Here is a 14,137-nt window from a genome sequence, read left to right on the forward strand (position 1 = left end):
AGAGTACAGTGCTGAAGATGGGAGCTTTTATGTTTGTTGTTCCCATGTGAAAGTAATTCATTTGAAATCCAATGCTTTTCTTACAGAAAACACTGAGTCAATGAGTGCGTTTACATGCACTTAATAATCTGATCATAATCAGATTTCTGCAGTTATCCGATTATTCAAATGGCCATGTAAAAAGCATCCTCCGATTTCTTAGATCGGAATGAGGTCTAGAAATCCGATAAAGAGAGCTGGATTTTAGCTCAGTAATCAGATTTCTCAGTGCATGTAAACTCTTACTCTGATTTCTTTCGGATTTCTCAGTCTGTGCGTGTGTGAAAACAGATGGTGGTACCGGAAATAAGTAAGCAGTGTTGCCGCGAGACGCAGCACAACACTTTTGGAGCGACACTAAAAACGTCCAAGGATTTAAACATTCTTCATCTTTGTTCATATGTTCATATTTTCAGGTAAAGTGGCGCAAAAAAAAAAGCTTCGGCATGAAGTTTGAGTTTTACGTCACGTTTACGTCACGTCTTCTTCTGTGAGTTTATTGGATGGTTGCGAAGCAGAAAGCTGATTACTGTCTAACTCATGTAGACCTGGAGTTTCACATTATCTGATTACTCCAGTGCATGTAAACGCGTTGATCGGATTCCTGACAAAATCTGATTTTCTGCAGTTATCGGATTATTAAGTGCATTTAAACACACTCAATGTTAACTGACAGCATTGCCAACTAGTACAGCATGGTAATGTAATAAATAATAAGTAGTAATGACAACTCAGTTTAAATGAATCCTTCTTAGACTTCCCATTTCTCATCATACAATGATTAGTTTTTCAATTGTTCTCTGTTGTGATATTAATAAGCATGATATTAATAATTCAAAAGGTCAAAATGACCTGTACAGGTGTTATAGTAGTTAGGGTGAATCAACCTTTCAAACGTTAATGAATCTTTTGTTGGTCAGTTAAGTAAACTTACATTTAACGGTTGAATTATGTGGGACTCTTACTCTGATATCTTTCATGCTGAATATGAGTGAAGTGCTGTTGTTAAATCAGCGTTCTCAGTGGATTCATTACATAATTCCTTTCATTTCTTTATTCTTACTTGCTCTGTCTACCACTTTTCATGTAGGAATCCACACAGGCAAGATTAAATTAAATTAAATTAGAGTAATAGCTATGTTAGTTAACCATGACTGCTCCGTATGCAGGGTTCCTCCTGCATGCAGCGCTCTGTTTTTTGCTTTTATATAGCTTATGTTGTTTAACCAGTCATAGTGTCCGGTGGGTGAGGCAAGCCTACACGTCAGATGTAAATATTTATCCACAGAAACTAAAAAAAAAGGTTTGCAGGCAACATTTAAGGATAAATTGTAAATATGTGATGGGCTGGATGTGGACCATGGCCCAGTAGTTTGAAACCCCTGCCCTACAGTCTTGTTCAGGAAAGAAGATCCACAGTAAATCAGTCCATTTACTCATTGATCCCTTGCCTGTTATCTTTAACACAAGCCCTCACATTGAGACGTGGTCCATCACAGCTTTTTGTTGGGGTTCAGAAGAGCAGTGTGGCTTCCACTGCTTGTTGCTCTTCACTGAGTGTTTTGCTTTTCTTCTGGTGCCAGTAGACTGCTTGGAGTCTGTTGCCGCACTTGCTTGCTCGATCTGTTCCTCCACTGGAATGACAAGCGGAAACTGTTCTCGGAGCTCAACGTTCCCCGGCGCGAGGCCCTGCGGAAGGACGTACGGAAGCTCTCCCCAGCAAAGTAGTACATGAGGGGGTTCAGGCAGCTGTTGGAAGCTGCAACACATAGTGTCAGAACAGGAACCCTCAGGAGATGCTCCTCCAGCCTACAGTTATTCCTCGAGACAATGGCGTGCAGGTGAACTGTGCGGACAATGTGGTATGGTAGGAAGCACAACAGGAAGGTGGTCAGGATTACAGCAATCAGGTACACCGAGCGCAGCCGGTGTTTCCGCCTGTGACTCTGAATTCTCTGACCTGCAAACAGTTTGCAGATTATGCATCCGTAGCAGACCAGAATGGTGACGAAAGGAATTAGGAAGCCCAGCACTAGCGCCAAGTAGTTGAGGTAGAGTATCCGCATCCAGTTTTTTTTGTGTCCAGGGTCAAAGCAGCGTATCTTTTCGCCGTCTTTCAGAGTCCCTGACATGAGGAAAGGGACGGACATGATTGCTACGAACACCCAGATGCCAAAGCATGCCACACTGGCCCGGCGCACTGTCACAAGAGACTTGTTGCGGATGGGGTGCACTACGGCGATATAGCGCAGCACACTTAGACCCGTAAGGAAAAGCACGCTGGTGTAGAGGTTCACGTAGAAGGAGTAGACACACCAGCGACACCACCAATCCGGAAAGTCCCAGTGGCATTCCCTGAAGTAGTAGATGAGGCGAAAGGGCAACGTTAAGGTGAAACAAACATCACTTATGGCGAGGTTAGTCATGAACACAGTGTTGGCGGTCTTCTTGGGGGTGTGCCGCAGGAACACGTACAGAGCGACCAAATTGCTGAGCAGTCCAACGGGAAACACTATACTGTACGTGACGGTGTACGCCATGTATTTGAAATGACTGCAGTTATCACATGACTTGTTGAGCTGGGATGTCGTGAAGTCCGAGGCATTTGGCCATGGAGTCACTGAAGCCAGTAGAGAAGCTGAAGGGAAAAGCAAACAGAATTAAAATGCTGTATTATTTAACAATCCAGTAATGCTTTTCAATTCAAATATAAAAAAACAACTTCTTTTGGCGCCCTGGGACTTCAAAAGGACCTGTATACCACAAGACATTTATACCTATTATGAACTTAAAGGAGTGGTTATAATACATAGTTATTAAATTACACAGTAAGAAGGGTCTGGGTTCGATTCCCCAGCCGGGCGACCAGTGTGGAGTGTGCATGGTCTCCCTGTGTCTGCATGGGTTTCCTCCCACAATCCAAAGACATGCAGTCAGGTGGATTGGAGATGCTAAATTACCCCTAGGTGTGAGTGTGTGTGTAAATGTGTATATCTCTGCTGTCGGAACAAAACCTTGTATCTCCGGTTTTGTCCTTTTTTCGGTTTTTGACATAATTTGAAAATGCCTGCTGTTCTTTACATTGTGTTTAAATTTCATGATAAATAAACCAAAGTTAACGGCCCAAAATGACTTGGAAAAAAGTCTGGTTCCATTGAACCAGAATGACCATTTTGGAGAGGTTTTGTTCCGACAGCAGCGATATGTCTGTGTGTCTGCCCCGTGATGGACTGACAATCTGTCTAGGGTGTTTCCTGCCTTCCGCCCAATGAAGGCTGGGATATGCTCCAGCACCTCCCCCACGACCCAGGAGCATAAGTGGCTTAGATAATGTGTGTGTGTGTGTGTGTGTGTGTGTGAACGAGGAAGTAAGCCGCCACTAAGTCTCATCAGAGACTTTTGTTACAAGGTCCAATGATCTCATGTTTGTGATTCATTTTGACAGTAACACATAATGCGAATGCAGTAGGTTAGCTTGCCACTACAAAAACACATGCAGTACTGTTAAACTCATTCAATTTCCAGTCAAATGGCCAGTAAGTACAAGTTATTCATTTTATCAGATATAAGATAGTCCATTTGCATAAAAACGGAAAAGCTGAAGGAACATGTGTGAAAAAACTGGAGTACAAAAATGATTAAACAATATATTAAAAATGGGACTCCTAACAACCCTAACTGGTAGACCACCAAAACTGGCCCCATCAGATAAACAGTACTGAAACTTTCAAATTAAGCTTCCCTCCTGCTTCACATTTGAAAAAATCTATCAATCCTTCCACTGTGAGAAGACAACTTAACGCTGAACTGAAAACCTGAAAGTGTGTGTGTAAACGTATATTGCTGCTGTCGGAACAAAACCTTGTATCTCCGGTTTTGTCCTTTTTTTGACATAATTAATTGACATAACATATTTTTTTGACATAACAAAACCCTGGCACCCTGGGACTTCAAAAGGACCTGTATACCACAAGACATTTATACCTATTATGAACTTAAAGGAGTGGTTATAATACATAGTTATTAAATTACACAGTAAGAAGGGTCTGGGTTCGATTCCCCAGCCGGGCGACCAGTGTGGAGTGTGCATGGTCTCCCTGTGTCTGCATGGGTTTCCTCCCACAGTCCAAAGACATGCAGTCAGGTGGATTGGAGATGCCAAATTACCCCTAGGTGTGAGTGTGTGTGTAAATGTGTATATCTCTGCTGTCGGAACAAAACCTTGTATCTCCGGTTTTGTCCTTTTTTCGGTTTTTGACATAATTTGAAAATGCCTGCTGTTCTTTACATTGTGTTTAAATTTCATGATAAATAAACCAAAGTTAACGGCCCAAAATGACTTGGAAAAAAGTCTGGTTCCATTGAACCAGAATTCCTACATGATGACAGAGGTATGAAAGAAATAGCTGAAGGGCTGGAGCTGTGATTATGAAACGCCATAAATTATACACGACATTTACAGGCTGAGAGAATGAACAATTTAAGGGGAGAATATACACTATATGTCCAAAGGTTTGTGGACACCTGTTCATATTAATGAGGAGTTCGTCCCCTCATTGGTGCAGTAACTCTTCTGGGAAGGCTTTGCCATAGATGTTGGAAAACTGCAGTGAGGATTTGATTGAATTCAGCCATACGAGCATCAGTGAGGTCAGGTACTGATGTTGCATGATCAGTTCTGGAGCTCCAACTCATCCTAAAGGTATTGGATAGAGCTCCATCACTTCTGAGAATGCAGTTCCACTGCTCCACAGCCCAATGCTTTATAGGGGGGCTTTATACCCCTCTAGAAAACACTTGGCATTGGACATGGTGACCTTAGGCTCATGTGTGGAGTCCCATTCTATTGGAATGTGCTTTTCTATAATAAAGTAGCCAAATTCATTATTAGATATAAAGTCTGGATATTTCTTGGCATGTATTAATCTTGGTTGTTGAATCTTCATAACAAGGCTGGAACAAATTTGGTGGCTTTGACTCACGCACTGCAGCAACAGTGCTCTAAGACATTCCAAGGAAGAACAACAAGAACAAGTTCACTTTGGCAAGCCAGCTTACTAAACTGGTGTTGTGCGTGCCAGTGGTTGGACCAGTAATACTTTGACTGAGCCAACATTCACTTTATTAGAAACATCCACCTTGTGTTATCCTCACTGACCGCTTTGTGAGCTCTGTCTACCTTATAGCTCCACTATACTGGTGTACAATTACAAACTGTAACTCATCTATTGCTGCACAATTTGTCAGCCCCCTCTACCCCCATTCATTGTTGGTTAGTTACTGTGACACTGCTAGGTTGAGAGTGGTCCATCGCCAAAAAACTCCAGCTGACCTGGGCTCTGTGGTCAGCAACTGGCCACTGATGAAGGGTTTAAAGATGGCTAGCACATATACAGGCTATAGTGTCTGGCTGTACACCTGCAGGTGATAGTCACATTATGTTTCTAGTAAAGTGGTCAGTGAGTGTACGTTTAAGTACACTATTAGAAATAAAGGTTCTGTGCAGGTACATTTCTTGTATTTTACTTTTTCACAACTAAAGTTTTAAAGCAGAACAATAAAATAAAAAGCCTGGAGACGAGACGGGGGGTGTGGAGTCAATACAGCTTAGAAAATATCATTTCAGTGGATTATGGTTCAGTTATGTTCCCTGACTGAAGGTACTGAGATGTACCCTTGAGGGTTCCACCCCAGTGACAAGACAGTGACAGTTTTATACCTGTTTTTCTGAGAGTGTAGGTCATATTTGAGGTAAAAGGAACATGCTTCTTACTCTGTTACATACAGGAACCAAATTATAATTACTTAATTATGTTTATCGGATGTTTAACTTTAAGTACATATAATCCAGACATAATTTTTATAGTTGACCAAGAGTGTTATAAGAAGTGGCCGCCAATATACGCCGCTCAAAATTTTGGAATTGATGTTTTTCATAAGATAAAAACAAGATGCATCTATAAAATGACTTTATTATGTTGCTTCTCTGCGACTTATTAGTAGGAAACTGTAAAAAAAAAATAATAATGTCCAGAATGATGAACAGAGAAAGCTGTAAAACAATAAGTTCTAATGAATTAATATCCAGAATTTCTCATATCAACTTCTGAGGCACATTTTTTTCAAGAAATTACTGTAAATAGAAGCCGAATACAAAAGTTTGAATACCCCTTATCAAATGACGTTCTGTCGATTTTCTAAGTGAAAATGAGAGAACACATTCTCTAGAGAGAACAAACATAAATATGGCATTTCTCTGCTAATTTTACTCCACAGTGTCTAATTATTTGCTGAGTTTTTCCCCAGTCTGAGATTTTTTCCCCAATTTTCTCTCTAATATAGTCATATCCAGCTCCACTAGTTAGGACTCCCACAGTCACACAATACCACTAGTGCTAGGAGGGCGAAGGCCAGCACAGGCTTCCTCAAAGTCCTGTGAAGCACCACTGCATCTTTCTGAACTGCTGCTAATGCAACGTCATTGGACAGCTGAACACGCTTGGAGGAGAACACTAACCACCAGTTCTGTTGTGTCAGCTAACAGACACCTGTGCTGGCTAGCATTGCGCTGGGTGATGGGGGAGACGGGGGGTCATCCTACCCACCCAGAGAGAGCGAGGCCAATCGTGCTCTCTTGGACTCCCAGCCATGGATGGCTGTAGCATCACCAGGGATCGAACTGGTGAGCTCCCGATGATATGGCCAACAGTTAGACTGTTGCACCACTACACTGTATAAGTTATTGTTGAATAAAATGACTACAGTTATTACTAAGACAAGTGAAACTTTCAAGCAGTAGTGTTTGTTGATAGTTTCTGTTTCAATACATGCTAAATCACTTGTTTTATATAAACAGTGGCCTGAAAGTATTTGGACACTTAAACCATTTTAACATCGGTAACTTCAAAGAGGTTATTTAGGTCACGTTTTAAAGTGTTTAATAAAATGATGTTTGTTTCAGAGCTGTTTTTCTTACGCTGCAGTAGCCGAGCTTGTGTTCAGTGATGGATCATAAGCTTAGACGTACACAAAGGCCTATTTGGACGCAAACCTGCAGAAGTATGCAAAGAAACATTTAATATGATAACGATCTGAAACACACCAGCCGCCTTTCGAAAAGGTCTCGAAATGGTCTGTTTAAAATGAATGCCATTTGGATTGACGCTGTTTCGCGATTCATTTAAAAGGTCCGTGTCATGGGAAAACAAGCTTTTTTGAAAGGTTGAGTATAGTATGTAAACACCTTTCACAACATACTATTCACTTCTCAGTTCATACAGTTCATGTACGGATATGCTACAAAAATAGCCTGTTTTAAAATCATTGTTTTTGTGATGTCACACATTTAAACTACATTTACAGTGGTGTGAAAAAGTGTTTGCCCCCTTCCTGATTTCTTATTCTTTTGCATGTTTGTCACACTTAAATGTTTCAGATCACCAAACAAATGTAAATATTAGACAAAGATAACACAAGTAAACACAAAACGCAGTTTATAAATGAAGGTCTTTATTATTAAGGGAAAAAGAAATCCAAACCTACAGGGCCCTGTGTGAAAAAGTGATTGCCCCCTAAACCTAATAACTGGTTGGGCCACCCTTAGCAGCAACAACTGCAATCAAGCGTTTGCGATAACTGGCAATGAGTCTTTTACAGCGCTGTGGAGGAATTTTGGCCACTCATCTTTGCAGAATTGTTGTAATTCAGCCACATTGGAGGGTTTCCGAGCATGAACCGCCTTTTTAAGGTCATGCCACATCATCTCAGTCAGATTCAGGTCAGGACTTTCACTAGGCCACTCCAAAGTCTTAATTTTGTTTTTCTTAAGCCATTCAGAGGTGGACTTGCTGGTGTGTTTTGGATCATCATCCTGCTGCAGAACCCAAGTGCGCTGCAGCTTGAGGTCACGAACAGATGGCTGGACATTCTTCTTCAGGATTTTTTGATAGACAGCAGAATTCATGGTTCCATTTACCACAGCAAGTCTTCCAGGTCCTGAAGCAGTAAAACAGCCCCAGACCATCACACTACCACCACCATATTTTACTGTTGGCATGATGTTCCTTTTCTGAAATGCTGTGTTACTTCTACGCCAGATGTAACGGGACATACACCTTCCAAAAAGTTCAACTTTTGTCTCGTCAGTCCACAGAGTATTCTCCCAAAAGTCTTGGGGATCATCAAGATGTTTTCTGGCAAAACTGAGACGAGCCTTTATGTTCTTTTTGCTCAGCAGTGTTTTTTTGTCTTGGAACTCCATGCAGGCCATTTTTGCCCAGTCTCTTTCTTATGGTGGAGTCATGAACACCGACCTTAACTGAGGCAAGTGAGGCCTGCAGTTCTTTGGATGTTGTTGTGGGGTCTTTTGTGACCTCTTGGATGAGTCGTCGCTGTGCTCTTGGGGGTAATTTTGGTCAGCCGGCCACTCCTGGGAAGGTTCACCACTGTTCCATGTTTTCGCCATTTGTGAATAATGGCTCTCACTGTGGTTCGCTGGAGTCCCAAAGCTTTAGAAACGGCTTTATAACCTTTTCCAGACTGACAGATCTCAATTACTTTGTTTCCCATTTGTTCCTGAATTTCTTTGGATCGCAGCATGATGTCTAGCTTTTGAGGATCTTTTGGTCTAATTCACTTTGTCAGGTAGGTCCTATTTAAGTGATTTCTTGATTGAGAACAGGTGTGGCAGTAATCAGGCCTGGGTGTGGTTAGGGAAATTGAACACAGCTTTACAAAGATGTGATAAACCACAGTTAATTTATGTTTTAATGGGGGGGGGGACCTTCATTTATAAACTGCATTATGTGTTTACTTGTGTTATCTTTGTCTAATATTTAAATTTGCTTGGTGATCCGAAACATTTAAGTGTGAAAAACATGCAAAAGAATAAGAAATCAGGAAGGGGGCAAACACTTTTTCACACCACTGTATCTACCTGTTCAGCCTATGGCAGTTCGCTCCACCCATTCACACTCAAGGTACAAGGAGTGTTTTAGTCCGGACTGCTTTTTTTTAAATGAGGCAGACTATAGAGCAGCCAATCAGAACAGAGCTCATTTACATATATCAGTTTTAAAGGCAAGAAATGCATTTTAAAAATGTAAGATATGGGTGATTTAATAGAACATTTCTGCGTAATCCAATCACTGAGATCACTGAACCAAGTCTTTCAGAGTAGTTTGCTGTGAAATGGTTCACTTGTAAAGAACCAGGGGTCTCAATGTCACAAATATTGCCATTTTATTTACTACCCAAAACCATCAGTGAACCTACACACGTCTTCTGATGCTTTATAACACTGCTGTCAGAACAAAACCTTGTCCAAATGGTGACTTTACAGGAGAAGGAAAAAACACACTTTACTCTTAATGTAAGTCAATGGAACCAGACGTTTTTCCAGGTCATTTTGACTCATTTCTTTTGGTCCTTTCATCATGAAATTTACACATATTGTAAAGGGCAACAGGCTTTTTCAAATTATGTCAAAAACTGAAAAACAGAAATGGAGATACAACGTTTTGTCCCAACAGCAGCGATATGTAATGTTGAGAATGGCGGCACAATAGCGGTAAATCTGAAACTTTTGGCTACTGGTTTTAGGCCAAAACTTCATCTCATATCTATTGTGAAACAATGTCTCGGCCATCAGGCAGCATATTTGTAACCATTTCATGTAATAACATCCCGTGTAGGAGATTTAGAGGCATTAGACTCTTCAGACGTTTGGTTCCTATCACCACCATTGCTAACAATTCTGACTATGAGTTTCTCTAGAATGGAGCATTTCCCACCAAAGCACTCTGAATGACTTTGTTTACATCTTAAAAAATAACTCCACACTGAAAAACATTACAGTTGCACTACCTTTTAGGTTGTTTACTTATTTGTTAAAATTACTAATACAGATCTAGTATCACTTATTATTTCTTGTGTAACGCCTTAGTTACTGAGGTGAATCTAACTCAGGCCAGTTCATTTAGAGAAGCCCTACAGACTGAAAAGTCTTTTGCCCAAAAAGCTTCCCAGCATTCTTATTGTTGGATATTTAACTCTGATTTTTCTAAGTTAATTATAGAATTCTCTTTGCAGAATGTTGTTTTTGTGTCATATCAAACTCTTGTGCCAACTGTTAAGCTACGTATGCATTTTACATGTTTTAGCTGTTTTCATCATGATGGTGTTTGTGTTAAAGTTTATCAGTTCAGCCTATCACGATAGCCACGTTTACATGCAGCCTGATAATCCGTTAATAATCCGACTAATAGCTCAATCGGAATAGAACACGTCCATGTAAACACCTCAATCGGAATAGACTAGTCCGATTGAGGCCATTCGGAATACAATTTCTATCCGATTGAACGAGGTGGGTAAACTTCTAAATAATCCGTTAAATAGAAGAATAATAGCCATGTAAACGCCTGAATCCGATTACATTCCAATCGGAACGTGTAAGTATGTTCTGCGCATGTGCGTCGCGTCATGGCGAAAGTTTATACCGTTCAGCATGGCGGAGCAGAAACGGGTCTGCAGGGGAGACGAAGTTTATGCTCTGAGCTTTAAAAGACGGCGGTGGGACGGATGACCAGCTTATGAGTCTCAGAACACGACGTCTTCCTCTCGCCGCTTCCTTTATAAGCACATGTGAAGCACGTCTGACATCATTTTAAAGCAATTAAAACAGAAGCGCGCCAACTGGAAACTCATATCACGCGGACTGGACCTCACGTGATGTTCGTTGTCATGGTAACGTTTACTCTAAACGCTACTCCGCGCATGCGCGTCATTTTGCATCGGATTACTTGTAGTGAGCATGTAAACGAAGATTTTCCATCAAATCGTTAAATAGAGTGTGCATATAAACACCTCAGTCTACATCTGTAATCGGATTGTATTCAATCGGATTGGCAAAAATCTTTGCATGTAAACATAGCCAGTGAAAGATAACAGAGTGCCAAATATGCTGATATGAGTCTTCAGAAAAGGGTGGCTGTAATCTTATCTAAGGCATTTACTAATTACTGTCATAAACAGTCCATTTGATGTTATAGAGTTGTTATAATTGATGCTAATACATAACACAAGGAAGAGTATTTGATTCAGGTTAGCATAACTAAATGAAGAGTAAGCCGGAATCGAAAAAGTAGAGCACTGCCAGCTTGACGAACTATTTATAATGATTTAATTATAACTATATATTTAATATATTTAATTATTAACTATATTCAGGGGTGTAGCTAGAACTTTTAGAATGGGGTGGCCAGGTAAGACCCAGAGATTTAATTGGGGGCACAGAGCAAAGAAAATAATAATAATAAAAACCTGGCATAAAAGACATAAAAACCCGGCCGGGCGACCGGGGTCCTCTCTGTGTGGAGTTTGCGTGTTCTCCCTGTGTCTGCGTGGGTGTTCTCCGGGTGCTCTGGTTTCCTTACACAGTCCAAAGACATGCAGGCCAATTGGAGATAGTAAATTGCCCCTAGGTGTGAGTGTGTGTGTCTGTGTGTCTGCCCTGTGATGGACTGCCGGCCTGTCCGGGGCGTTTCCTGACTTCCCATCAATGAGTGCCTGGGATAGGCCTCAGCACCCCATCCCCCACCCCCCCCACCCCCCTCCAACCCAGCAGGAGAAGCGGTAGGTAATGTGTGTGTGTAAACTGAAAGACAAAACTGTGGTGATGTGACATATTTTAGTCATTCACGACGGAGGTGAAGTATTTGAACCAAATAAAATAAATGCATCACTTTTTTTTTACAGCGCACAACATTGACTTTAACAACATTTCATACACACAAGCCATAGACGTTATTCATACGGGTTGCATTCACTACAGGTTCTACATGAGTCTAATGATTAGAAAGCTCACCAGACAGCACTGTACAAGGGAACCTCCAACACATGCCTGTATTAAACTGTAAAAAGAAATTTGTCAGCATGATAAACCATTATAACTGACTCATTTTTGATACTTAACACATCTCAACACAATTGTTTATGGTTGTTTTAGTATACTTTATTATATATCTTTAGTTCTTTTGTACAATAGCATACGGCAATACTTTTGCTCTTGTTTTGCTCTCTACTGTACTTCGTGCTGCTGAAATAGGCGACTTTCTCTCTGGGATTAATGAAGTCATTTGTCTATTTTGCCATCAAACATCCTACTTCATAATGTAGCTCACAGAGCAGCACTGCTGAAGGGAGCCAGCGCACATTCACTCGCCTGTTTCCTGTAAATTAGCCTTCATCAAGCAAGACATGCCAATTATTAAAAGCAGCGACATCAGACTCTTATACCTGGCTGGTAACTACACTGATGACAGATTTTCACCAGAAAGCATAACTGATGCTTTGTTAATGATGGCTGACTGATGATGGAAGGGTGATGAAGGGTGACCATGCTTCATTCCAGGCTGGCCAACCCTTGGCTACGCCTCTGACTACAATTTAAATCTAAAATTATTCAAGCTTGAACCAACTTTAGTTTAGTTTTTCAGGGCAGTAAAGTTTGCGTGATTATTTTTTTAAGTAAATTCAACTAATTTTAGTTTTCACTGTCCAGACATTTTGGAAAGTCGGTGTAATTGCCCTGTCACTGCTTGGCTTTAGTACCTGAGCACCGAGTCTCTCTATTCTCGGCTCTGCAGTGAGTGACGGTTAGATTAGGCTGAAAGTCTGTGTTTGTGTTCATCTTTGCCCTCGAATGCAAATCGTATGGAAATATGGATTTTCAGCGCTGCTCTTCTGTAAACAATGGGGGCGAAATGTATTCAAATAGCTGCCAATAAGCAAATAAGGACAACAAGTTGTGACTTTTCACGCACGCAAAACGTGCTTGTTCCCAGAATGAAAGCACAATTTTACCGCTTCTGACTTTCACTAGTGAACCTGCAGCTGGTCAGCAGCGCTAATTACCCTGACAGAGTGAAGGAAGCGTTTTCTGGCTCACTCACCGGTCATCCTCCCCGGGTCGCTTCTCAGCAGCGCGCAGTGGCTGCGTTCACGCGGAAAACAAACACCTTATGCAGCCTGACAGCGACTTGCCGGGATATCCAGGGCGTCAAAAACACAAGCGGTCATTTCCTTCTCGAAGGAGGCGAGCACGTGCAGCCCGTCCATCGTCGGTGAGAGAGCCGCTCCTCAGCGTCAGCAGCTCTGCTCTCTGCCTGCTTTCACAACAGCGCGCCGGCCCCGCTGCGCTCCGGGCGCGTTCCGTCATGAACAGTGACGGGCGAGTTCTCAGACACTTCGTTGGAAGCGCGGTATTTTGCCAGCGGCCCTCCCCTTTACTTTCTTTGGCGAAAAGGCGTGAAGAGCTGCATTCAGCACCGCAGCCTTAACAGCCAACGGGGTCGAACTTTTTAAAGAGGAACTCCACCGATTATTCAAAGTTTCTGCATAAGTAAATGGTTGAGATGTAAAAAGGCTTGAGGCAGAATTGTTCACAGTGGTGGTGATAGGAACCAGACGTCCACCTCTAAAAACTCCCTCACAGAAAGTTTTTATTTTAACTGGTTATGAATATTCAGCCTGATGTTTGAGACGCTGTGATAAAAATGTGGCCTAAAAAGTGTTTTGAATCAGTTTTTCTTTTTTATCTGTTCATGGTGGAGGGATACGTGAAGGGTGTTCTAAGGCAAAGTAGTCCCCAAATAAAACTTATTTGTTCAGATTTAAGACTATTTTACCACCATATATGTATTTTTTATGTACACTTTTAATGTAAGTCAATGGAACCAGACTGTTTGTCCAAGTAATTTTGGGCCATTTCTTTTGGTTCATTCATCTTGAAATTTACACACAATGTAAAGGCTTTAAAAAACTGGTTCACTGTTGGTTTTGGGTATTACATAAAATGGCCAGCAAAACAATTCAGATATAATATCCACCAATACCTCATTTGTATTGGCTGCAGAGTATTTTGTCTGGTTTCTACTTTCCTGAGTGCTTTCAATGATGATGCTTTTATTTAGTATATTTGTAAAGGTAATCTGGGAGGTAATCTTACTTTTACTGTCACATTTTACTCTTTGTTTTCCTGTTTTTAGCCCAAACCCATATACCAGTGAAAGTATTGATACTTAAGTGAAACACAGACACA

General features: G+C 41.2%; 1 protein-coding gene across 1 annotated transcript; it reads right to left on the reverse strand.

Moving 5' to 3' along the window:
- Positions 1-1,214: 1,214 nt before the first annotated feature.
- Positions 1,215-13,161, reverse strand: cysltr3 (cysteinyl leukotriene receptor 3). Its single transcript, XM_036571315.1, has 2 exons — positions 12,990-13,161; positions 1,215-2,677 (listed from the first exon to the last, which is right to left on the reverse strand). Exons 1-2 carry the CDS (start codon positions 12,994-12,996, stop codon positions 1,590-1,592), a joined length of 1,095 nt encoding a protein of 364 aa, XP_036427208.1. The 5' UTR covers positions 12,997-13,161; the 3' UTR covers positions 1,215-1,589.
- Positions 13,162-14,137: the final 976 nt, after the last annotated feature.

The sequence above is a fragment of the Colossoma macropomum genome, unplaced genomic scaffold, assembly GCF_904425465.1.
Source record: "Colossoma macropomum unplaced genomic scaffold, Colossoma_macropomum, whole genome shotgun sequence".
NCBI classification, from domain to species: Eukaryota; Metazoa; Chordata; class Actinopteri; order Characiformes; family Serrasalmidae; genus Colossoma; species Colossoma macropomum.